This window comes from Juglans microcarpa x Juglans regia, chromosome 7S, assembly GCF_004785595.1.
Source record: "Juglans microcarpa x Juglans regia isolate MS1-56 chromosome 7S, Jm3101_v1.0, whole genome shotgun sequence".
Classification (NCBI taxonomy): domain Eukaryota; kingdom Viridiplantae; phylum Streptophyta; class Magnoliopsida; order Fagales; family Juglandaceae; genus Juglans; species Juglans microcarpa x Juglans regia.
Genome location: NC_054607.1, coordinates 14,933,321 through 14,959,765, shown reverse-complemented (window position 1 = coordinate 14,959,765; position 26,445 = coordinate 14,933,321). Strand labels below are relative to the sequence as shown.

The 26,445-nt window shown below is 37.3% G+C and overlaps 1 protein-coding gene across 1 annotated transcript in view; it reads right to left on the bottom strand.

Annotated features, from left to right (window-relative positions):
- LOC121240288 (ubiquitin carboxyl-terminal hydrolase 8) overlaps positions 1-20,584 on the bottom strand; it is a 28,371-nt gene extending 7,787 nt beyond the window's left edge. The window contains 5 exon segments of the mRNA XM_041137680.1: positions 9,896-9,991; positions 10,068-10,127; positions 10,228-10,369; positions 14,296-14,541; positions 20,252-20,584. Of these exon segments, the coding sequence (XP_040993614.1) occupies positions 9,896-9,991; positions 10,068-10,127; positions 10,228-10,369; positions 14,296-14,541; positions 20,252-20,337 (630 nt within the window). The 5' untranslated portion in view covers positions 20,338-20,584.
- Between the last annotated feature and the right edge of the window lie 5,861 nt (positions 20,585-26,445).

Genomic DNA, 26,445 nt, shown 5'->3' with positions numbered 1-26,445 from the left:
CTAAGAACTTCACCGTTGAGATACACCATCTGATCCATGAAACCATCTCTCCCCAAAACCACATCTCCCAAGCAAGTAAATTAAGAAGTCCCAATTCACATGATCATAAGCTTTCTCCATATCCAATTTACATAAGGTCCCCTTATTGCCGGATTTTCTTCGGCTATTGAGGCATTCATTGGTAATGAGAACTGAATCCAGAACTTGCCTACCCCTCACCGCTTAATCCCTCGAGGCCTCATCGGAGCTTTTGGTTGTTCAGAAAAATTTGGCTATACAGAGAGCAAATACTTTTGTACGAAGAGAAAATAACTATTAAGTTGAAATTTAGAGAAAACCTACTACTTAACATTGAAAACAACCAAGTTAAGCAAGTAGTAATTTTAATAAACATTTATTAAATGAGCAAAGGAGTCCTACCCAAGCATATATTATGAGGTGACTTCCAGATTAGGGAAGTGACAGAAAACAGAAGCCTCCTGTCCATGAGAAATTCCAAACTCCAAAAACGCTAAGTTCAAGGACTGGTCGCCGCACCAAACCTCATGCCAAAATCTAATCTTGGTCCCATTGCCCACCTTGAATTTGATAAAGCTAGAGAATATCCCACGCACCTTTCTTATCTTAGTGGAAGAAAGCTATGATAGAAAGTGTATCTCCATGCCCCAACCCCTTAGAGACCCACTTCTTCAATAGAGAACTACCCTCTCCACATATTGCCATACTTGACTTCCACTGTCGAATGCCATAACACTCCCTCTTTGTAGCAAAGCATCACAAGCATCTTTTTAGTGGGGTGGTTAAATACCATCAAATTTCTAACTCCCAAATCCCCCTAGGGGAAACCAATGTACAAATCCTAGACCAAATGACCAAAGTACAAATCTCAATCCCTTTCGAGAAAACCGAAGCACCCATCATTAATTGTAGGCAAGGTGTGAATCAAGATGGATTTTTGGACCATGGGGGTCACAAGCTGAGTAGATTTTAGACCCAAGAATTTGCCCTGACCTTATAGTAGGTCTTGATTCTCAGAATTTCTCGAGGTACTTAGGAGTATAATTTGACAAAAAGATTAGCACCATCGTTTTAGTTGGGATTTTTAGGAATTTTTGGTTCAATAAAAATTTTTGTGATGACATGGCAACAAGTGGCCTAATTCGGACATGACATGTGGCAGCCCACTTTGCCACCTCATTCTTAGGAATCTACCACCCAAAACCATCTGGATATTGACTCTTGATGTCCCAAATTGAATCCAAAGGTTAACTCTTAATTTTTACACCGTAAGTTGCACTTGGCAAAAAGATCCTTCATAGGATAACTTTTTTCAGATTTTGTCTCCTATGCTTAGCCTTGTGTGCCCCCCCTCTCCACCAATGAAATTCACTTTCTTTAGTCAGATCTTTCAATCACGTTTGGAAATGCACTCATGGGATTTTCGGAGCCCTTCATTGGTCATAGAAGATTAGGATTAATCAAGTGGAAGAAAGGCTTACGAGCCTATGGCCAAGACCCTCCTTTCCAAGTAGTTTTTGTTCTTATTTTTCTGCATTGTGCCGCCCTCTTCACCGATGAAATTAGAAGCTTCTTGGTCAGTTTTTAATCATTGATAGTCAGTGCAATCATTAGGAAACCAGACCTTGTTAATGATTATTAGAAGCTGGAAACTTGAGAGAAAAGATATGGGACTAGATGCCTCATTGAGATCTTCAAGCAAGCAGTCCCTCTCTTCTTTCTTCTGCAGCACGACGCCCCTTGCCACTAATAGAATTCCTGCAGTGTGATTTATTGTTTTGTCCAGCTTTTAGTCAGTAAAATCATAAGATTTCAGGGTCACACATTGGGCATTAGGATAGGAAACTTGTGGGAAAAACATGAAGGAAACTATCCAGCATTCATGAGGGATGGACTGAACCTCTATGAACCCTCTAATATTAGCTCAATGATGAAGGATTTTGGTGGTTTTCTATTGGGCAATAAAAAGCTGAAAGAGGGAGGGACGGTTTTTAGCTTGAGAGAAGTGTGGTTATTCTTCCATTCACTTACCTTGAAACCGAGAATTCTGTAAGAGTGGTTGTCCACTTTCTTCTCTTCTTCTTGTTCTCTCCTCCAAACAACTATACTTAGATAGAAATATCAAACCAAGCCTCCTCACTTGTGCAAACTGAGAGAGAGAGGGAGAGAGGAACTAGTGAGCTTAGTGGTGAAGATCCTCTTGTTAAACTGAGTGCCTCAACCTTGTAAGTTTTCTCCTAACTTTCTCTTTTACTAAGGTTAGAAGGTTATATCAGTGTTGTATGAAAGTCTTCTTCAAAAGAAATGATAACATGATATCCTCTTGCTATCATGTTAATGTTTGTGATCTCGTGTAAGGAGTTAGGGATGAAGGTTGGAATGTCATCTAAGCTATGAATGTTTCAGTTTAAGCTTGATTTGCACATAGATATTTTGAGTTGATCCTCATAAGGAGAAGATGCTCGTGTATGCTATAATATTTGGAGATTTGAGTTTGTCCTATAAATGAAAAATGGATCCATATGTCTAAGAAAAACCATCACGGGTATACGAATGTGAATCAAAAGGAGTAAGGTTGTCAAGCATGTTTTGGATTCCAAGCTTTAAGTGTGCATCCATGATTTCTTTCCCAAGTATGCTTTGGTTTTAAGCATTCGTGAAGGATTAGTTTCATCTAAGTAACGGTTTTAAACTTGTTTGAGATTAGGATCTTAATAGTATGGATGGTTATGTGTTGAGGGCACCATAAGGGAGTAATATCAATATGGCTAAGTTTCGGTTTAAGATAGGATTTGTTTTTTTTTTTTTTTTATAAGTAGAAGTAAAGTTTTATTGATATAAGAGGCATCGCCAAAGTACACCGGTAGTATACAATGAACATGCCTAATTACATCTAAGCACTAGTGAGAGATACAAGCAAATCATGAAGATTTTCCATATTACAAATAATGGTTGAAGCCCAAGAGAGTAAAGTAGTGTAAAACAATCGCTTCAACTCATACAAAGAACGCTCCATGTCTTCAAAGCACCTATTGTTTCTCTCCAGCCACAAGCACCACATAATGCGATGTGCATATTTCCCCTAATTCCTGTCCAGCACCTCAAAAAATCATTAACTCTTCCAGGCATAACCCATGCCACCCCAGTTCGATTCATTTCATAAACACCGGGCCACCTCACAATGTAACAAAAGATGATCAACTGATTCCCCATCTCTCTTGCACATGAAGCACCAATCTAAAATGATGAGACCACGTTTTCTCAGACTATCTAAGGTGACAATCGGCCCAAGACATGCAGTCCATACAAAGAAAGCAATCTTAGGAGGTACCTTGCACTTCCAAATAGTGTTCCAAGGAAAGCCATGATTGTTAGAAAATCCCAAGAGAGCCTTATAGAAGAAGCGCACCGAGAATTTCTTATTTCACTCGGATTCCAAATCATCCTATCCTCCATCTCATTGCCAATCAACATTACATACAACGAGTCAAAGAAATCAGCAAACATATCTTCCATCTTGAGCCGCTCTCGAAAAACTTACATTCCAATGGAAAACACCATTAGATAATACCAATAAATCAGCCACAACAGCCTCTTTGTCACAAGAAATTTGGTAGAGCATAGGAAACACCTACTTTAGAGCCCTTTCACCGGATATCATGCCAAAAATAAACGCTATTTCTTCCAATTGTGAATCTGAAAAACTGGGAGAATCTTCCCCGTCTAGCTCTTATGTTTTTCCACAATCTCATGGTGTTTGTCCCCCTAACTTCATTAGAACACAAAGACCTCTCTCCACAAGCCCTCCTCCCCTTCCCTATGATATCTCCATACCCATTTCTCCAAAAGTGCTTTGTTGAAAACCCTTACATTATGCACCCCCAACCCACCACATGGATCAGTGAGAAAACTTTATCCCAACTAGCAAGATGGAACTAGTTTCCTCCCCAATGCCTCCCCAAAGAAAGTTACAAAAAGTTCTCTCAATACAAGGGCCACACTTGTAGGTAGCAGAAATAGGGATAGAAAATATGTATGAAGGTTAGATAAAATGCTCTTAATGAGAGTTAATTTGCCACCCTTGGACAAATATATCTATTTCCACCCAACCAATCTTCTTTTGATTTTTTATAACACACCATCCCAAATAGATTTTGTCTTGAAAGCAGCCCCCAACAGAAGACTGACGTATTTCAAGGGCAATGAAGCAACCTTACAACCCAAGATATTAGTCAAGCCCTAAATATTGCTCACACCATCCACTAAAACCATTTCAAACTTCGAGAGATTTAACTTCAGGCTTGAAACAGCTTCAAAGCAAGAAATCCCCACACATTCCTGAATATCCTTCACTTTCTGAGTTACCCAATCCGATGGTGAGCCTCCTGTTGTAAGCAAGGGAGACAAGGTGCATAACGGCTCTGGGTCCACCTCGGCCTCCTTATACACAAACTAAAGTGTATAATTCATGTCCTCTAATTCAGATGAGAAATCAAGAAGCATTGACTTCTCCTCATTGATCCCCATGCCACTCTCTACTCCCGCTATTGTCCCTTGGATTGATTGAAGCTGCCCAGAGGCCTTTGTTGGAGAGAAGACCACTTGACCCTCTTCCCTGCTACCCATCAACCTTGTCTGTGTGTGTTGTGCCAGAGATCCCAAGTCTGCTAGTGAGAAAATGTTGAGATCCATTTCTGGATCGGTTGTCAGCGACTCCATGATCATCCTTTGACCACCATCAATGATTCCTCGATCACTCGCAATCCCAATGGGTTGATTGGCTCATGAACCATGGTCCTCGTCACCTTCTCACGGTTCCTCCGATGCCATCGATTAACTACTTGTCACCATCGTCGCCTTCTCGCGAGTCCGATGGGTGACTTGTGGGTCTGATGGGTACCTCAGTACCTTCTCGGGCGAGGTTGACTGACTCCCGCCAGTAGAAGGCCCAGCCTCCGCAGCCTCCCTAACTCTCCACACGAGCTGGGTTCCAACCCTAAACTTTTCTCTATTTTGTCCCACTTCCTAAAGTCCAACCGAACGGCCCATTTGATTTGGACCTAGCCCAGACCCCTTTAATTGCCCACCTGTTACAAACTCCATTAATTGCCCACGGACCTCACTTCCCAAACCCATTACATTGCCCGATCCACTCACCTCCCTTCATTGGTCCATTTGCTTAGAGCCTAGCACAAACTCCTTTAATTGCCCATAGACCTCACTTCCCAAGCCCATGACATTGCCCGATCCACTCCCCTCCCTTCCCAAGACCATCTTATTAGGCCCTCTGTAATCCTCCTCAACACACCGTATTAGCCGTATTAGTGTGTAATGACCCAGTCCAATAATTTAAGGTCAATTTTATTGGGCCTAAATTAGATTTGATGAGCGATATTGGATTTAAAGCCCGTTAATATTTATAGACCAAGTGAGCTCTAATTAATTGGAAATTGACAAAATAAGTTTTTCTAAAAGTCCAAAGATAGTTCTTGAACGAGTTAGACTCATTTTAAAATTTAAGATCAGCTATTAGAGTTTTTGTTCACTTTAAAATCATCACTCATTGATGTAATCTCAGTCAATACCAGTCCCAGGTCAAATGAACTGCTGGATTAGTGCCACGGCAGTTACTAACCAAGTCCAAATTGAACTCACCCTCCCTATCTTCTCGGTGACTAAGACCAATCTTCACTTACGGTGTCACAAATACACTTCCAGTCCAACACTTCAACGCCACCCTCCTGTCTTTAAATTCCCTCACTTCTGCAATCTTGCTACAACAATACACTTCTCACAATTTTGATAACATGTACCTCAACACCTCCTCTCTCTCTCTCTCTCTCTCTCTCTCTCTCTCTCTATATATATATATATATATATATTTCTCAATCTCAACAACACAACCCACTCTCACCGTAGCCTTTCCTTCCTCAAATTGAGACACTCACTCATCGGAATCAGCCATTAGACACCCAGATCCGCCGCACGTTTTCTCAAAGTTGTTGCCGCCATCATTCAGTCCGACCACCTAGATTTGCCATTGCATGATTTTCCTCTCCTCTCGATAAGACCTTCCCTCTCTCTCGATTTCTCTCACCTCTTTCTCTCTCTCACCGAATAGCACTAGTTTTCAATTGCTTTAATTCCTCTCACCTAGACATGCAATTGTAAACTCTACCTTTCAATTCTTTAACTTTCCTTTTTCCACCTGAAGGTTTGTTTTCAAGTGTTAATTGCTTCTTTTAACTTTTAGGCCCCATTTGGATTGAAAGATGATATGAGATGAGTTGAGATGAGATGGCTTGTGAATAAGGGTATAAATTGGTCGGTCCGGTCTGGTCCGACGATGGACCGAACATTTTCGGTCCAACATTTTTCCGAACTAGACCGGTAGCTATCGGTCCAGTCCGGTCCGGTCGGTCCATTCGGTCCAGCCTAATTATTTTTTTCTTTTTTTTTTTAAATCAATTAATAAAAATTTTTTATTTAAAATACTAAATTAAACTAAGTGACTTATTAATGTGTATTATGTAATAAACTCAATAAAAAAATATTTTATATGGTCAATGATAATAAATTAGATGAAAATCATATTATTAATTTATATAATTACTATATAATTAACTAATTGATAGAATATTAACAAGTGTTAATAACATATTTAAAATTTTATATTATTAATAATGATAGGTTAGATGAAGATACATATAAAATATTTTTAATTTATAAAATATTAACAAGTATTAATAACGTATTTAAAATTTTATAATGTTAATTATACAATTATTATATAAATAATATATATAAAATATTTTTTTATTTTTACTTTTCAATCGGTTCGGTCCAGGGTGGAAAAATCCTGGATCGTGGACCGGACCGAAACCTTTCGGTCCTCTAAAACATAGACCGAGACCGACTGGTCTCAATCTCGGTCCAGACCGACCGTCTATCACCCCTATTTGTGAATAGTAGTGAAATGATCTCAACTCATCTCTCAATTCAAACCAGCTCTTAGCCTTTTGGCTTATTACAATTATGCCATCCTCTGACCATGTCATAAAACATGATAAGATCAATTTTCAGCAAGCACATGTATACTTAGATTTATTACAAATTTGCCCTTAAATTTGCTTTCATGCTTTTAGTTTCTTTTGTTAAGCATGTGCAGGCTAGTACTAGTATGGACTTTTATGCTCTTTCTTTTCTAATTCTAGTGGTAGATTTTTAAGTATTATTATGTTATTGCCCTTAATTTTTTAACCATGGCAGATTGTAAATTGTTTGGTATATTTCATTACAAAGGGCTTACTTATGGACTTAGTATCCATTAAGCTCCGAAAAAAAGAACTGATTAATTCTTAAAGTGATTTTCCTTAGTAGGTATTAAAGTAAATAAAACATTATGACACGCTCTTTTGAATTTAGTGACATATGATACTTTGTATAGGTAATATTTACGAAGCGAGACTTTGGATTTAGCGATTCGAGGTAGGTAGCAAGATCATACCCTTACACGTATGTACGGAAAATGGTAGGTCTTTTATATATAAAAGCATTATGCGTGTACGCTATCCATTGGAAGCCCCTTTTTATGTACCCAAGTCATGATTAATTTATAAATATCACGATTTTATGCATAATTTTCGGTTAGTTGCAAGACATGCATCAAATATTTTATGAAAATCCATGATTTATATGAAGATTTATGCATTAAATTAGTTATGAAAATTCATGATTTTATGAAAAGAGTTTTGCATAAAAAAATTTATGAAAACTCATGATTTTATGTAAAGAAGTATGTATCACGACATTTTATGAAAAAATGCGATTTCATTTAAAATCTATGATATGACAAGTGCAGGTATGATTATGATGAAGTATGAATGATAAGATACGTAATGGCCTATGTTATGATACGAAGACGGTACCATATGTTATGGCCATATTGCATTGCCAAGTTGTACATGCTGGTAGTGCACCCAGTGTGCCTTCCTTATGTATGGATTCCACAACCCGTAGTCACGGGCAGAATCAAAATCTACTTAGATTTGTTAACCCTAACTCACGAGGGTCAACAGTGGGTACCGGCCTATGATAAGTGAAAGATAAGTTTATGTACATATTATTTACGTATGTATTTATGAGTATGCATATTTTCAAGAAAACCCTATGTTTATTATGTTTACTGTATGAAGTGTTGCTTATTGAGTATTCAACTCATTTTTGTATGTTTTTATGTTTTAACAACCCTAGTTGATGATCTTTATGAGGATGGGTCTGCAGGACAGGACTTGGCCCAGGTAGGTGAGGCAGAGGCCTAGACAGTTTATGTTATGCTTAGTTTTATGATTTTAGTTTAATAAGTTATTTTGATAAGCACATGAAACTTTATTGATTTTAAATAAGTGCTTACACAGACTCTCTTTTGGATTTTAAGTACGTCATGATAAGAAATATGCTAAGTGCATTACATGTTAGAAATATGTTAGAAATAGTTTTCTTTTGGTTTACTTAGACTTTTTCCACTGCGATTTACTCATATTGTTACAAATATGCTAAGTGCATTACATGTTAACTGTCATGAACGGGGGTATATAACCCAGTGTTGCATGTCAAAACGCTTCAATCACCCGCCAAATCTCAAGCAGAGGTTGGGGGCATCACACTAATTCTGCTTCTCAATGCGATTTAAACACATCAATTGTGATGGGAACAATGACAGGTAATAACTGCACAAATTGGATAAAGTGCTTTTGATCAAAATTAGTTTACCCCCTCTCAACAATTAGAGCAATTTCCAACCATCCAATCTACACTTCATCTTCTCCACAATGTCATTTCAGTTCATACATGCATGGAAAGTAAAAGGGATTAATATATCCCTACCATTCAGTTTTTTTAATAGTTCCATAATTAGAAGTTCACTAATGCAAATGATATTATCAACAATAAGAACATTGTCAATGTCCGAGTGCTACCAACACTATCAAATGTAGGAATCTTAGTCTCGGCATCATGTATGGTTACCCTTTTCCCCTTGAGCATAAATTCAGGCGAGGATGAAGAGTTAATGTACTATTTCAACCACTTATAACCGAAGACCCAGATGTTAAAGATACTGATAAACTGGGTTCTATTTCTTTGCAACCATGACAAAAGGATCTCAAAACAAAAATTAATTTTGTGGGCAACCTTCTTGAAACATGATCCCCAAACTATCAACTTCAATACTTTGCATCCTGATTTGAAACTTCAATGGTCTCATGCACCCTATCAGCCTTGGGCATTAAGTTTGACGAAAAAATGGTTATGTGCAGTGCACATGCATATTTAAGACCTAAAATGACCAACTTGTCTCATTTTAGGCCTTAAAAGACGGTAACACAAGCAAGAGCAGTTTGATCATTTCAAACTTTAAAAAACATCAAGCAATGGCATATGGCAAACATCAAGTCAAGAACAAGAGACAGATGACAAAAAAAAAAGGCATGTCTTTACCTATTAATAAGAAAAAAGCCATGACTTGTATCAGGTCAAGAATAAGTACCTGCTCAAACTTGTACCTATATAAATTAGTTACTTCATATATAATTTATGGGCACTAATTGGGAAAAACGCATAATGAAGGATCCCAAATCGAAACATCTATTGGAAACAAACATAAATCTCCAGGTGTTATTGTGAGAAGAGAACTCCAGACAATAGTTTAATAGAGAACTCTGAAACAAACTCTCAAATTCAGAGAACAAAATGGGCCAATATTTACTTTCAAAGATACAGTGAATGTATAAAAATGTAGCATCAAAACTCAAAGATGCACAACATTCTATGAGCATTACAAACTTAACAAAAATTTAATAACAGAACTACCACTTACATCATGATCTGACAGCCGGTGGCAATCTTTTAGAAACTCATTTCTTTCATTTATAAAAAACCGGGTAGTCTGCCCACAAAAGTCCCAGATGCGTAACTGTACAGCTACAGAAATTTGAAGCCATTAACCTTTTCTTCAAACAATATAATGTCCAAATAAAATAATTGATTACCAGTTCAGACTCTACACTGAAGATTTTGTAGGCTCTTCTGAAGAGTTCTCCTGCATTCTCCTAAGACAAAAAAAAAAAAAGAGTGCAGTATATTGAATTAATTTTGTTCCATAACTCAGAATGAAAACTGGAAAGAGTGGGTTGGATCAAATTAACTAACCTTTTTGCATATTCTTACTCCTAATGAGTTTTTTTCCCGCATAACAGAAAGTCGTAGTTTTAGAGGATAGACATTGGAAATATCATCTTCTGTGGTGGAAAAACTCTTGCCATTTTTCATTGCTACTTTACAGTCACTATGCCTACAGAATAGTTCACAACAAACCAGCATCGAATTAGTAAGGATAACAATTTTCGCTGAGTTCCATCTGAAGGCATATGTATTATTGTAATTGTAAGATAACATAAGAATAAATTAATGCATTGAATCATTAAGCAATACCACAAAACCTGAGACTCACTGTATGTAGCTTAACTCATAAAAACAAGTCTTGATTTGAGAATTTTCGAAAGAAGCCAGAATATGTTGCAGTTCAAATCCCATGCTACTTGTCTATTCATGCTGATTGGATCAAGAAAATCAAGAGCAGTCAGGTGGAGGAATCTTTGTTTATTAAGACCACATGACCTTTCAAAAACAGTTTCCCATTAGCATAGCATCCAACCCATAAGAGCTTTTTATTGAATGTTACTAACTTTCAAATATCCATACCACCTTCAGAGATTGGGGGAGAACACGTTGAGACAATTCACAAAGTGGAACTACTACTCCAGCAAACCTGCCCATAAGACATTGTTATGTTGTTTCTCGATACAATTGGACAACAAGGATGAGAAACAAAAGCATAAAGTAAGAGGCAGGTTTGAAAGAGTGTTTTTAATCAAGGTTACTCTACCTCCCCTACACAGGTGCAACCTTTTCCATCAAATCAATTAATGTTCAAGTTTTCATAGAATGTCTTGGCCTTACACTGGACCCCCAAAGAGAGAGACCCAAGCATATCATTGGCAATTTGGCAATGAGGACACCCGACATCCAAAGACACAAGCCAAGCTATCAATATTATCCACATTGTCAACCAATAGTAACCTAAGCTTAGCCAAGTTGATCTTCAGCCCTCAGACTACTTCAAAGCATAGGAGCAAGCAGCACAAAGAACACAAATCCCCAGAGCTTAAGAATCCCCGACGCCGAGATCATACGGCCAAGACTACAAGGGATCATAAGTCTTCCCTCATAACGAGTCCCCACCAAGAAACCTGAAAGCAAACCCTCAAACACCAGAGCTGAAATCATTCTACGGGATGTTTGGAAATAGTTCTCATCTCATCTCATCCTATCTCAACTCATCTTATTTCCTTTCCAAACATCACTCAAACACAAACATTTTCAAACAAATCATTACAACTTTTTCAAATCTCAAAATAAAAATTATATTAAAAAATTATATTCTATTAATATTTTAATTTTATTATATTTTTTATTTAACTTTTTCTCTTTCCTTTCCCAAAATCCAAAAAATATTTAACTCAAACAATCTCATTTCTATTCATAAATCAACTTACTACTATTCACAAAATTTTCATCTCATCTCATTCCCCAAGCATCCCCTAAGAGTCTCCATAACAATGACTACAAGGGAGACAAAAACATCCTTTTAGAAATCCACGAATGCCTTTTGAAGAAACCCATGGGAAGCCATTCACCAAGACTGAAAAACACATCATGGAGATCATTGGGCTATCTAATTGCACCATTTCACCCCGAAACCGCACCTCCTAACATTTACTATAAAAGGTCAGAATTCAAGATCATACTCCACTAAGCCTAAATTAATACCTAGCTGTCTGCTATCCTAAATTTAGTATACTAACATGAAAGACCCTCTTAGACCACCTCTCAACATGCTTGGAAAAAATCCATGGAGCATCCATAGCCATCAGATATAGCCCCATGGCCTTATGACCATTCATTTTGTTCACTAAGCTTGGACTTTAATTTCCTCAAATGGCATTTCCAACAGTCTCCTCCCACATCTGAAAAGCCAAGCCAACCCAAATGGAGTCTCCTGCAGATTTGTTCAAAGTAAAATTTCTTGGAAAAAATTGTGCTATGGTTGGTATGAACTTTCTATGCCATTTCTTGTAAAAATGTATAAAATGATCACTAATTTCCCATCAACTTCTCTCAACCACAATGCCCCTAATTTATGTCTCGAAAAAATCTCTTCCAATACAATAAGCCTCTCCACCTGGCTACCAATGAAGTCCTTCCTCACTTTTTATTCAGCATCAACACCCTTTCAACTTCAATAACTTACAACATACTTGGTTCATCTAGGAAGAGCTTCTTTCGCCTCCCCACATTGCTGAACGGTTGCTCATCCCAAGCTTCCAATTCAGCTTTCAATGCTTTAAGTGTCACTCTAGAACACGAATTGGGGAGCCCTGAAAATTATACAGTCTGCCATGCTTTCACCCTCCTAGCAAAACCTAATGGCTTCAACCACACATTTTCAAATGTAAACTACCTATTGCTCTTTTGGAAGTGCCTGGTAATACCCCGAATCGAGTATAGGAAGGCGATCAACAGGACCACATACTCTCTGGAAGAAAGAAGTTATTGCGATTTATAATTATTCCAAAGGACCCCAAATTGTAAACTTGAGTAGATTTTTTGTACCAATAAGCCCAGATACAGCTTGGAATTTCCTTGGGCCTCATATGCTTTGAGAACTACATCAACCACGCCATTTTTTACGAGTATTGTGGAGGAGCTTCCCATGGCTTTTGGATATAGCAGTGGAACATCCATTCATAGGTTTGGGATCCACATCTATGCATTGAAAGGTCTAACATTAAAAATGATACCAAAATTAATCCCAAGTAGAAATGTAGAACTTGAGTCATGCCAACTACAACGAAATGGCCTAACAAGAACCCCAAGAATTTAAGGGGAGAGATACTAATGCTCCATTATTAAGTGTAGGAGGGTGGTCAATAGGATCCCACATAACCAAGGAGGAAGAAGTTCTTGCAGCACATAATGATTCCAATGGGTCCAATTGCAATATTGGCAAGTCATTTTGGAATATAAGCTCAAATGTGATTTTAAATTTCCTTGACTCGTCACAGCCCATGATCCAAGAGGATTGAAAAGTGGTCTGAAAACATTCTTGAAAACCCATATGAAGGAGCAGAGCTCCCTTGAGTGCAGCTTTCTTTGTTAGGCAGCTGCACAAGAAAATCCTTATTTGGGACAATTTGAGCAAGAGACATGTGATGGTGATTGACTGGTGCTGTACGTGAGGAATGATAAACCTGTGGATCATCTTCTACTACAATTGAGATAGGTATTGCATTATGGAAAACTGTGATCAGCCTATACAGACATAATTGGGGATGCCATTTCAGCTGGTACAATGTTGGCATGTTAGAAGGGGAGGTTTGGTAACCATCATAGTGGATGTTGTGGAAATTATCCAGATTTGCTTCATGTGGTGTGCATGGAACGAAAGACATTATCAAAGTTTCAAAGACAATACAAAGACTCTCGAGGATATCAAGGCTTTCTTTTTATGCACTGTCCCATTGGATGATAGCTAACCTATATCTCTCTAGTTTCAGCTTCTAGGATTCTTTTAGTCTCTTCTCTATCTTAAACTAGATCTAGTTTGTTTGTATATCAAAACAAATAATTTCAGACAATATTTTTTTATACAACAATGAACAACTGCTACATGTTTTCATCCCTAGATTGGCACTGGTTTGATCAAATAATTGAAAGCTTAGCTCCCAATCTGGAAATTAAAATAATGAGAAGGCACTGGAAAAGAAGTCATCCGAATGCAAAAGAGTAGAACTCCTTCCAAATGAGAATCATAGATAACAAAAACCAATGGTAATTATGATCCGCAATATTTTAGTCAACTTTAATTTAAAACATATTGCAGTTGTTATAATTCAATACAATCATTATGCGGTATCAAAAGCATCAAGCCTCCAACAAAGTGCACCTCAGTTCCAAGGGAAAGATAAAGAATTAACACTCCATAATTCAACCATCTTAATTTTCAGAATTAGAGCATCTAAACCACAAGCGATAGCATGTATACACTTGCAGTCCCTCGCGCTCTCATAAAATCTCAATCATTTTACAATTTCTCTCGAACGATAAGAATTGGAAAAATCCAAATTAAAAATTCCAAAGTCAATCCGGAAAACTCACCATCGAAGTGCCTGCACCCATATTTCGCCGGGGACTAATGCATAGTCCCGCCCGGATACACCCACTTCACCATTTCCCCCCTGCTCAGAATCCTCTTTTCTCAGACTGAAAACAAGATCCAAGCTGAAGATGTTGTTGATGAGCTTCATAGAACCTGTATACGAGGAACCCGGCGAAGCCGTATACACAATTCCTATCTTCGAACCCAAATCTCCGGGCATCGAATCTTGCGCGTCCTTCCACCACCTGAAAACCCCAAATCACACACAAAAACACATGTACAGTATTCCAAGATTCGAATATTTCACACTAATGTAGGCACATCCAGATCATAGAAATTCAAAAACTCTCAAACTTCATAAAAAAGATAAGAGGAGTTACTTGAGGATGCACTTACACTACCTACAGCCACACTACAGAGAGGACTTTCCACGTAATGTCAGAATATTATCTCGACAGCTTAGCAAAAATTTGTTAGAATATTTTTTTATAACAGCTTTTAGAATTAATTTGTTATTTTTTGTTTTATTATTTGATTCATTGTATATATATAGCTATTATTGTAAGCTTTCAGAGGTATCAATTCAATAAGAATTCCTTCTCTCCATCTTCGCTATTTCTTGATATTTTCTTCCTTTATCTGCATCTCCTCAGAATTCAACATAGAATTGAGAGTCCAAGGTGTCTGAAAAATCATTTTGCTATTGTTTCATTCTTCACTTTTTTTAATCTTTCATATCTACATTTCTCTGTCTCAATGGTTGAAAAAGTTCAAACCAAAAAAACCCAAATATGATTCTCCTTCAGAAGATCCTAATAGTCATTTTTTCATGCACTATAGTGACAATGCTCACACTGTGATAATTATTCCAGCTTTAATAAATTCAAATTATCTTACATGGAATAGGTCTTTCACACTGGTCATTTTCATTAAAAATAAACTAGGATTTCTAGATGGCTTTGTTCCCACACCAGATATTTCTTACCCTCTCTATATTCCCTGGTTGCGATGCAACAATCTTCTTCTCACCTGGATATTCAACTCCATTTCAAAGGAGTTTGGTTCAAATGTTATGTTCATGAGTTCAGCCAAGGATGTCTGGGAGAAACTCAAAGATCGTTTTTCACAATGTAAGGATCTATCATCTTTAGCAGCAGGTTGAGTTCTATTGTGCAAGGAAGCTTCTCTATAAGTGAATACTTTACCCAACTCAGTGTTGTATGGGAAAAGTTGAATAGCTACAGACCTTTGCCTCATTGTTTATGTGGAAAATGCACCTGTAATGCTTTGAATAACATTGGCAAAACACAGCAATTAGATAATGTTTTCAAATTCCTGATAAGGTTAAATGATATATATGATAATGTAAGTGGGCATATCATACTCATGAGCCCTATGCCTTCCCTTGACAAGACCTTCTCCTTGGTTTTACAAGAGGAAAGACAAAGACAAATACGTACTGTAACACTACCTTCACCTGAGCCATCAGCTCTTGCTATTTTTCACAACACCAAGAGGAAAGAAAAACCCGATGTAACATGTTATCATTGTAGTAAGGTTGGACACATTAAGGAGAAGTGTTTTAGATTAGTTGGTTTTCCACCAAATTTCAAATTTACTAAATCTAAAAATGGATATTCTAGTGGTTTTTTTGGTGCTAGTCACTCTGCAAATCAGGTACAATCTCTGAACCAGGAGGAAAATTTGGGAAGTTTATCACAATTGCCTCTTAATCAAGCTCAGATTCAGCAACTGGTTGCTTTGATTAATGCTCAAATATCTCAGTTAAACGTACATGAGCCAAAGATCCATCAACCTTCTAGTCAAGCCTCATCAATTTTGCCTAACCCCACCCAATCAACTGATGTTGTGACTAAATTTTCACCAAATTCTAATATGGCGGGTAAAAATGTCTGCCTTTCTAGTGCTTTTATTGTTCCTGATTCATTAATGCATCACAATCTCATCTCCACACAAGATGCACAAAAGGCACCTTGGATTCTAGACACTGGTGCTACAGACCATATGGTCTGTTCCACCTCTCTCTTTTCTTCTATAATCTGTTCTACTCAAGCTTTTGTGCAGCTCCCTAATAAGACACAAGTTCAAGTCACTCATATTGGAACTATCAAACTCTCAGAATCATTAACTCTTACCAATGTTCTATGTGTGCCATCATTTAGCTTTAATCTGATTTCTGTGAATAAACTCACAGTTAATCTTCTTCTCTGCCTTTTTTTCTTGAATGAATTCTGTGTTATACAGGACCTTTATTCATGGACGACGATTGGTCTAGCTAAGGTCCACAATGGACTCTACTACCTCCTTCTCAACTCACTTCATGGTACTGCAGTCAAAGAGTCCCTTCCATTCAATCATCCTTTCAAGCCTTCAATCAACAGTCAAGCTTTCAATGCAAATGGACAGCAAGAGTTTGACCTATGGCATTTTAGATTATGACATTTATCCAATCAGAAAATGCATTTAATTCACTCTCAAGTTCCTAATGTAAAGTGTAGAGAGCAAACTCAATGTACTATTTGCCATTTGGCTAAGCAAAAGAGAAAATCATTTCAATTTAGTACATCTCTTTCTCATTCGCCCTTCCAATTAATTCACTGTGATATTTGGGGGCCTTATTCCCAAGTATCCAATCAAGGACACCATTATTTTCTAACAATTGTTGATGATTACAGTCGAGTGACTTGGGTTTTTCTTATGAAATTTAAAACTGAAGTCAGATTTCTCTTACAATCATTTGTTCACATGGTAGAGGTTCAATTTGGTGCTAAAATTAAACAAATTCGATCAAATAATGGTCTTGAATTCAATATGACAGATTTCTATAATTTTCATGGAATCTTGCATCAAAAGTCTTGTGTTTATACTCCACAACAGAATAAAGTTGTTGAAAGGAAACATCAACACCTTCTTTCTGTTGCAAGAGCCATTCTTTTTCAGTCCTCCCTTCCCTTGAAGTTTTGGGGTGATGCAATCCTCACTGTAGCGTATTTAATTAACAGGATTCCTTCACCTGTTTTAAATAATAAGTCACCATATGAGAAACTTTTCTCTTCCACACTATCTTATGATCATTTAAAAGTATTTGGCTGCCTATGTTTCGTCTCTACTCACAAACACAATCAATCCAAATTGGACCCTCGTGCTCGAAAATGCATTTTCATAGGGTATCCAGCTGGTGTCAAGGGATACAAGGTTTATGATATTGAGAGGCAGTCATGTTCTGTTTCTAGGGATGTGATCTTCTATGAGTCTACATTTTCTTTTCAAAAATCTGATCTCAATACATCCACCTCTAATGATCAAATCATACCTCCAATTTTACCTATCACAGAACAATCTTCTTTCTTCACAAATAATCTTACCACTCCTTCAACATCTCAATCTGATTCCTCCTCTCATATTCCCATTTCAAATTCACCTGTTAGTTCCTCTCTCCCTCACATTAATCCTCCTCAATCAGATTCTTTTTCTGATAATCAGCATTCTGAAACAACTCCACCTAATCCTCTCTCAACTCCTTCACAAAATACAAATCAGTCCATCATTCGTCTTAGGAGATCTGATCATGTTAGAAAACCTCCTTCATATGTACATGATTATCACTGTCAAGTAGTCACTACCAGCCCCACTCAAGTATCATCTTTATCTTCCACTAATCATCCACTTCACAAACACTTGTCCTACTCACATCTTTCTTCATCACAGAAAAATTTTGCACTCTCACTTTCCCTCTTGCACGAACCAAAAACCTACAAAGAAGCTGTGATATCTTAGCATTGGCAAACAGCAATGCAGTCTGAATTAAAAGCTTTAGAGGAAAATGGAACATGGACAATCATTAATTTACCTCCTAGAAAGACCTCAGTTGGGTGCATATATGTTTTTAAGATCAAGCTTAATTCAGATGGGTCTAGAGAAAGATATAAAGGCCAGGTTGGTGGCCAAGGGCTACATTCAAATTGAGGGATTCGATTATCAAGAAACATTTAGTCCCGTAGTTAAGCTTACCACTGTTAGAATTTTTCTGGCCTTAACTGCCATCCATAATTAGAATTTAAGCCAAATGGATGTGCATAATGCATTCCTCAATGGAGATCTTGATGAGGAAATATATATGGACCTACCTCCAGGTTATCAAATCAAAGGGGAGAATCATGATGGAAATGAGAGGTTAGTTTGTAGGCTGCACAAGTCATTATATAGCCTCAAACAGGCCTCTCGACAATGGAATTCAAAATTCTCTTCTTTCTTACTTTCTATTGGATTCCAACAATCTAAATCAGATTATTCTTTATTTACAAGGTCTGATGAGAATGGTTTTGTTGCTCTACTAATGTATGTAGATGGCATTTTTATTGGTAGTTCAAATCTGTCAACTATCAATGCTGTCAAGGCACATTTGAACTCACAATTCAGGATCAAAGATCTGGGGCAAGTGAAATATTTTTTGGGTTTGAAAATTGCGAGATCAAGGTCTGGAATACATATATGTCAAAGGAAATATACTCTTGAAATCCTTGAGGATTCTAGTTTCTTGGGACGCAAACCTGTCCACACTCCCATTGAAACTAATCACAAGCTTAGTCACACTTCTACAAATTTGTTAATGGATGCTACTGCCTACAGAAGGTTGATTGGGCGACTGATCTATTTAACAATCTCATGACCAGACATTACTTATGCTGTCCATATACTTAGCCAGTTTATGGACAAACTAGCAGAGGTACATTTGCAAACTGCTCACAGAGTTTTGAGATACTTGAAGGGTTATATAGGATAAGGTATTTTTTTCTCTATTTTGTCAACTTTGCATTTGAAGGCCTTTAGTGACTCGGATTGGGCAGCTTGCCCAGAGACAAGAAGATCAGTTACTGGTTATTGCATATTCATTGGGGACTCTATGATTAGTTGGAAGTCTAAAAAGCAAGCAACAATTTCTGGATCCTCTGCTGAAGCAGAGTATAGAGCATTAGCTCACACAAGTTGTGAAATTATTTGGATCATTTCTTTATTAAAAGATTTTCAGATTGATCATTCTAAAGCTGCAACATTGTACTGTGATAGCCAATCTGCTCTACACCTCACAAAGAACCCAGTTTTTCATGAAAGGACTAAACACATAGAGCTAGATTGTCATTTTATTCGGGAAAGGGTTACAGCAAGAACCATCATGCCAGTTCATCTGCCTTCCAAGTTTCAGTTGGCTGACATATTCACCAAGGCTTTACCTGCTGCTACCTTGCATTTCTTGCTGTCCAAGATGGGCATCCTCAACATCTATGCCCATCTTGAGGGGGAGTCTCAAACTTCATCAAAAGGATCAGATCAGAGGAGTTACTTGAGGATGCACTGACTCTACCTAGAGCCACACCATAGAGAGGACTTCCCACGTAATGTCAGAATATTCTCTTGTTGATAGCTTAGCAAAAGTTTGTTAAAATATTCCCTTTGTAGCCGCTTCTAGAATTAATTTGTTATTCTTTGTTTTATTATTTGATTCATTGTATATATATATATATAGCTGTCGTTGTAAGCTCTATGAAGTATCAATTCAATGAGAATTCTCTCTCCATCTTTGCTCTTTCTTGATATTTTCTTCCTTTATCTGCAACTCCTCAGAATTCAACAAAAACAAAGCATAAAAAAAATAAAAGAAAAAACTAGTCTGATTGCCGAGAACCAGAAGAAAAGGGAAAGAGAAGACGGAACCGTAATCACATAGCAGCCCAGTTCATACCCAACTAGCTGCCAACATTATAAGTAACAATTCCGTTCGTTTCTTTTCTTTTCCTACGTCTTCCGTGGCAAGCAAAGACGACGCATAGCGAATCAGAATGACACAATTGGTGTCTCGGTATAGATTCATGCATGGTAGTGAAAGTAGAGAATTGAAAGGGACTGAGAGTGAATCTGGGGAGGGAGAGATGGGACCTGTAGGGGACGAAGTATACTCGTTGGTCGTTGTCCGAGTCGGGTCGCTGGGTGGAATCAGAGAAATCGTCGGAGACACCGTTCATTGTAGAGTGAGAACGACAGATTTAGAAATGGATTGGGACAATGTAGATCATTTGAGCGATGGTGGATTTGCAGAGAGAAACAACTGAAGCTTTTTCTGTGAAGAGGATTCAAGGAGGGAAAAAAATGAAGAAATACATAATATAAATAGAACAGATTTGTGTTTGTGCGTTGCCATTTCTGTGAAAACGTGAAAAAATTTGCCAAAGAGAAAAAAGAACACTTGAAAATTTTCAGACAGAAACTCATTCGAAATCAAAGTGTATACAGTTTCCTCTGATATTCTTTTTCCCAGCCTCGGTTATTCTTTAGGTAAAAATTACTATATTCATTTATTTATGTATTGATACTGACTTGTAAACACAAAATCTATTTAATTATATACCGATAAAAAAAAAATCTATTTAATTATATAAAAGTCAAGATTTTAGCTTCGTTTGGATTTGAGGTTGAATTGAGATGAATTGTGAATAATAGCGAGATGGATTGTGAATAATAGCTAGATTTGTGAGTTAGCAGTTGAATACCAGGAACCAAATACCAAACGTCAAGCAGTGAATACCAGGAACCAAATACCGACTTTCATTTTTTGGTATTAAACCCTTTTACCGGTCATTGTGATCTCTTGGAACATCAAATCCAGATTTGGCAACGAAGATGATGGATGATGCATCAAGAAAAAACTAACACGAAGAAGATCACATCCTTTCAAAAATGCAAGATTCTAAAACGAACCATCAAAAGACGCAACCCAACAGCATAATATAAATCTGAACAACTATGAAACCGTCGCTTTCTCCATAGCATTAGGACGGATAAGCAAGAAGCAAAAAAGAATTATCAATACCTTCTAAAAGCACTTTTCTTCATCAGCAAACGATATCATAAGAAAACCATCACCCACGTTAATTATTGAAGGAAAACAAGAAACACAAAAACCTTTATCATTACCATCTGAAATCAATTTTCTCTATCAACAATGGTAAGTGTTGAAGGAAAATCCGAATCTTTAACGATAAAGAAAATTCTTCCCTTTCAGCCAACAGCCAACGCAATTAGAAGAGAAAACCCAGATTTTGCGGAGGAGATGATCGACGGAAATAAAATAGAGGGAGTCTTTCCGCAATGTAACACCGCATGGGCATACATAAGAGGCGGAGGAGCAACCAGTGCAATTTTGAAGTTCCTATAATGCCCTGTTTTGGTTTCCTAAAACAGAGCGTGTCGCCTCACTTAGAGCTGCCATATTATATACAAAGGAAAGGTATAGGGATGGAGGTTTGGTCGGAGGTGGGAGAGCTTGAGGCTGAACTTGTGGCTCAACGAATCTTCTCGTTGGTTGGGTACGCCTGAAATCGCGCGGGACGCTTGTGTGCTAGGGTCTGGCCCTTCATTGCTTGAGTCGCGTGAATGGACAGGTGCTTGGTACGATGGCCTCCAGTGTCCCAAAGGTGGCACTGCAGGGGTGGTTTAGGCCGGAGCTGGCCTCTCTTGGTGGTGGCCGAATTGCTGGTTTCTCATGCATGACGTTGGTGGAGTGCTATGTTTTTGTGAGTGCAAAACAGGGGCTGGGAATATGGCTGTTGGGGGTGGTTTCCACGGTGTTTGGAATCGGGTGCTGGCTGGGCTTTAGTGGATTGCTTTTCTTCAGGTGGTTCAAAAACGTGGTTGTGTGGCGAGAAGCCCCTGCGTGCAGAGTGGGCATGGGAGAGGCTCCGACGTGGGATTCAGTTTAAAATTGTGTTGTGGTAATTGCATGTTTCATCGACCTGAGTTGTCTCACGTTATTTATCCATTTAATTGCATGCATTGTGCATGCCGTTCGGGGGCTACAATTCCATTGCTTTGGGAGCAAACTGTTGATTTTAGATATATATAACCCTAAGTTTGAAATTGTGAATGATCTTGATCAGGACAAAGCAACGAGTGTTGAAGTTTATTTGTTCATTGATGGCATGTAATTTTTTATCGTAATTCAAATGCTCGATCTACTTTCTTTTGACTATCTTATATATATATATATAATATATAATATATATGTAGCATCGAATAGTAGAGGATCAAGCAGTATTTTCTGGGTTTGAGAAAAAAAAAAAATAGGAGGTTGTACATGACGTTCATAAAAATAGGTACAGATCATTGATCTGTATGTATGCATGTATATGTATGCGCGAGGGTTTGTTTATGCATAGATAGGAACGTACGTGGGCTATTTAATTAAGCTATACGAGCCTATAACCTATACAATGCACTGATTGTTGTGTATGAAAGAGAGAGATTTAAAGAGATTGGATTTTATAGTAGAGAAATTCGAAACGGTTTACAGGGCGATTTATTTGAAGAAACAATATAAAAGTTGAAATAATGCCTTTGGGTGAAGACTTAAATCGGTTTATATATTTATATGTAAGAAAAAAAATGAAACTTAATAGTTACAATAGTTCATAATGAAATATTATTTTTAAAATGATTATCGCTCTATAAACATAACACTTTAAGTTTAATGAGTATAATGACATTCTACCCATTAAACTTAAAGTGTTATGTTTATGGAGTGGTAATCCTTTTAAAAATAATGTTTTATTATAAAATGTTGTAACTTTTAAGTTTCATTTCTTTTCTTACATATAAAAATATAAACTGATTCAAGTCTCCATCCAAATGTACTATTTCGACCTTTATACTGTTTCATCAAATAAACCTTTATACTGTTTTGAATTTCTCCACTATAAAACCCGATCTCTCTCTAAGTCTCTCTCCCTCATACACAACAATCCGCGCATGGCGCGGGTTATAGGCTCGTTAATAAATAAATGAGGTGTTTGAACGAAGAACCTAATATATTCTCCCTTTTATTTTTATTTTTTTTAAATGAGTTTTGCTAGGTACAAGCAGTTTAGCAATACCGGCTGACTTGAAAGAATGAAACAATGCACCACCAAAATTAAGCTATGGGCGAGGAGGGGCTTTCCAAGAGTGCATATATTCTTTATACACCACCACATGTTGACTCTTCACATGAAGATAACTCTCAACATACACAAGACAGTTACCGACTTTCTCTAAAAGAAAGCAATCAAAATTCTTAAACAACTTAAAGTTCCTATATTTCTAAATACCCCATGAAACGGTAAGGAAAATAAGAACTAACATGGAATTAAATTTCAGTAATGCCCACACTAAATCTGAAAATCTCCCAACATGCCTCAAATAAGATAAAATTTGTGGACAACAGACAACCCAAACATCTTGAAATATCGGATAGCTACAGAGAGAGTGATATCCATCTTTCTCAAACAACTTACAATGTTCACATAAATCTGATGGAATAATCCCTCATCTCAATAAATTATGTCTTGTAGGAATGCTATTTTTATATGCTCACCACCCAAAATTCTTAACTTTATCAGGCAATTTTAAATTTCAGAAATTTCTCCAAAACCACTTAGAATCATCTACATTAGAACTTTCAGTTGCATCTAAAGGAAGAAATAATTGCAAAGTTGTATTAACCAAATTTCACAGAGTAATAGCCATTTTTTTACCCAGTCATACAATTCTATCATCTACCTATCTAGACAGCAAAGGAAGTGAACAATCAACAATAAAGGAAGGTTGAATGAAATGATGAGGAGAAATAGATTGGATCCGACAATCAAATGGAAGCCACCTATCTTGCATTATATGAACTTTATCACCCTTCTCTATTTGCCAAATGCAACCAAACAACAAAAGCTCCTTAGCTACAAAAACACTTCTCCAAACATAGGATGGTTTACGAGTTAAACTTGAATGTAGAAAATCCACATTAGAAAAATACTTGGCTTAAATACTCACGACAACAAGGATTGAGGTTCATTTAAAAACCTTCACCCATGTTTTACAAGTAACGCCAAATTAAACAACTTCAAATGTTTAAAACCCATCCCTCCTTGAAATTTGGAAACAGACATTTGCTTCCAACTAACCCAATGCATCTTGCGTCCTGAATTCCATTGACCCCACTAAAACCGAGCAAACATTGCTTCCAACTCCCCACATAACGGTTTAGGCAACAAAAAATAATTCATTGTATAGGTTGGTAACGCTTGAACAACTGCTTTAATCAATATCTCTCTACCAGCTTGAGAAAGTAGTTGTTCCTTCCACCCTCGTAATTTATCCCACATCCTTGCTTTCAAATCTTGAAAAGTAGAACTTCTAAATCTCCCAACAAATGAAGTCCCAAATACCGAGAATGGTGTTTTAGAGAAGAAATATTCCAAATGGACATAATAGCATTAATGTCATCCACATCTACATTACACTAATAACCACCTTGTCTTCAGTGCATAAGACAAATAAATAAGGTGATAAAAGATCACCTTATCTCAATCCACGTGATGGAAAGAAAGATGATGTGGGCACCCCATTCAACAATACCTTATATGAAACTGAACTGATACGTGATGAGAACTAAACCCACCCAATGATGAGCCTTACTCATGTCAAGCTTCATCCCAAAAAGCACCACTTTACCATGTCATTAGCCTTACTCATGTCAAGCTTCATCCCAACACTTAAGCATGGCTTAAGACCTAATTATCATTAAACCATCCATTAAGCATGCATGATGTTTTTAGCTTTTTTTACCAAAAGATGTTTTAAAACTTACTCAAATCATGCATTTTCATTCTTATCTCAATCACAAAGCTTTTCTAAATGCACATTATTCAAACCTAAGTAAAATTAATCAAAACTCCATAAGTTAAACATAAACTAAGCAAAACTGATGCACGCTAGATGATCAACACATGATATGAATTTAAAACCTATCATGGAATGCTTTCAACCTCAAATTCAAACCTTCAAAATTCATTTTAAGACATTAGTGAATCATATAAAATTATATCAAGACATGTCATAGCTGAAAATTCAATCCAAAACAATTTATCCATTCAATACTTTCCATTTAACTCGGTTTTGAACTTAGCATGGTAAACTTCAACTAAACTCAATTAAAAGCCATTCTCATGGCATAAATTAAATCCTAACATGTTATTCTAATACTAAACAAATATTAGGGCAAGGTCACTTACAAAATTCGTGGCCCTTAGAACTCTCAAAACTCTCAACACAACCTCTCTTCAAGAACTCTCACAATTGATTCAGTTTCACTCGTTTTGCATACTAAGAGGAGAAATGCTCTCAAGACTCAAGAGATGGCTTGAAGGAGTGGTGTGGGGAAATGAGGAGGTGAGAGAGGAGTATTTATAGGCTTCAAGGAGGGTGGGGGATGTTGGCCTTGGATGAAGAAGGGGCTTGGGATGGTTGAAGTGGGCGGTGCAGTGTGGTGATGCAAGTAGGGCTGGATTCAGTCCGGTTTAGTCCGGTCAATCCCTAGGAGATTTTGTGGACCGAGCTGAAGGGGTTCGGTCCAGGGTTTTCCCGCCTTGGACCAGACCGTATGGGTTGCGACGCCCCCAGCTTTCGCTTGAGATTTGACGGTGACTGAAGGGTCAGGATATGCAACACAAGACTACATACCCCTCGTACATGACAATTAATATACAATGCACCTATTATATTCTAGTAGTATATAATAAATCACAATGGAATAGGTCATCTCATACAATTTTGTACCAGAATAAAACTAATATCCTAACTTCATTCATAACTTTAAATCACACTTCATAGTAATGGAATATCAAACTCCTTTTTTCACTTTAGCATAAGCAGTTTTGTCTAAAAAAGGCCTTAACAAAGAAAACATTAAGGCATCTTTCTAATCTCTGTTATCTCTGAGTAGGTCATGACTAAATCAGTCTTTCTTCAAGTTGAACACATCCTTAGCCTTCATCATCATCCTGAATTGCTAATCCTGGTATTGTCACAACTTCTACCATTTCGGGTGAGGAATGGTAGTGGAAACTAGCACAATGAGATTTTGAGAAATCTCGGCAAGTAAACATACAACATACAACAGTTAACTTAAGCATACAAATGGCAAATCATGAGATGAATGCATGAACATGTACTTGACATAAAACTTGACTTATGCAACTGGACCTTTCCATAAAACAACATATCGTACCATGTCATATCATATCCTGTCATATCTTATCATTGTC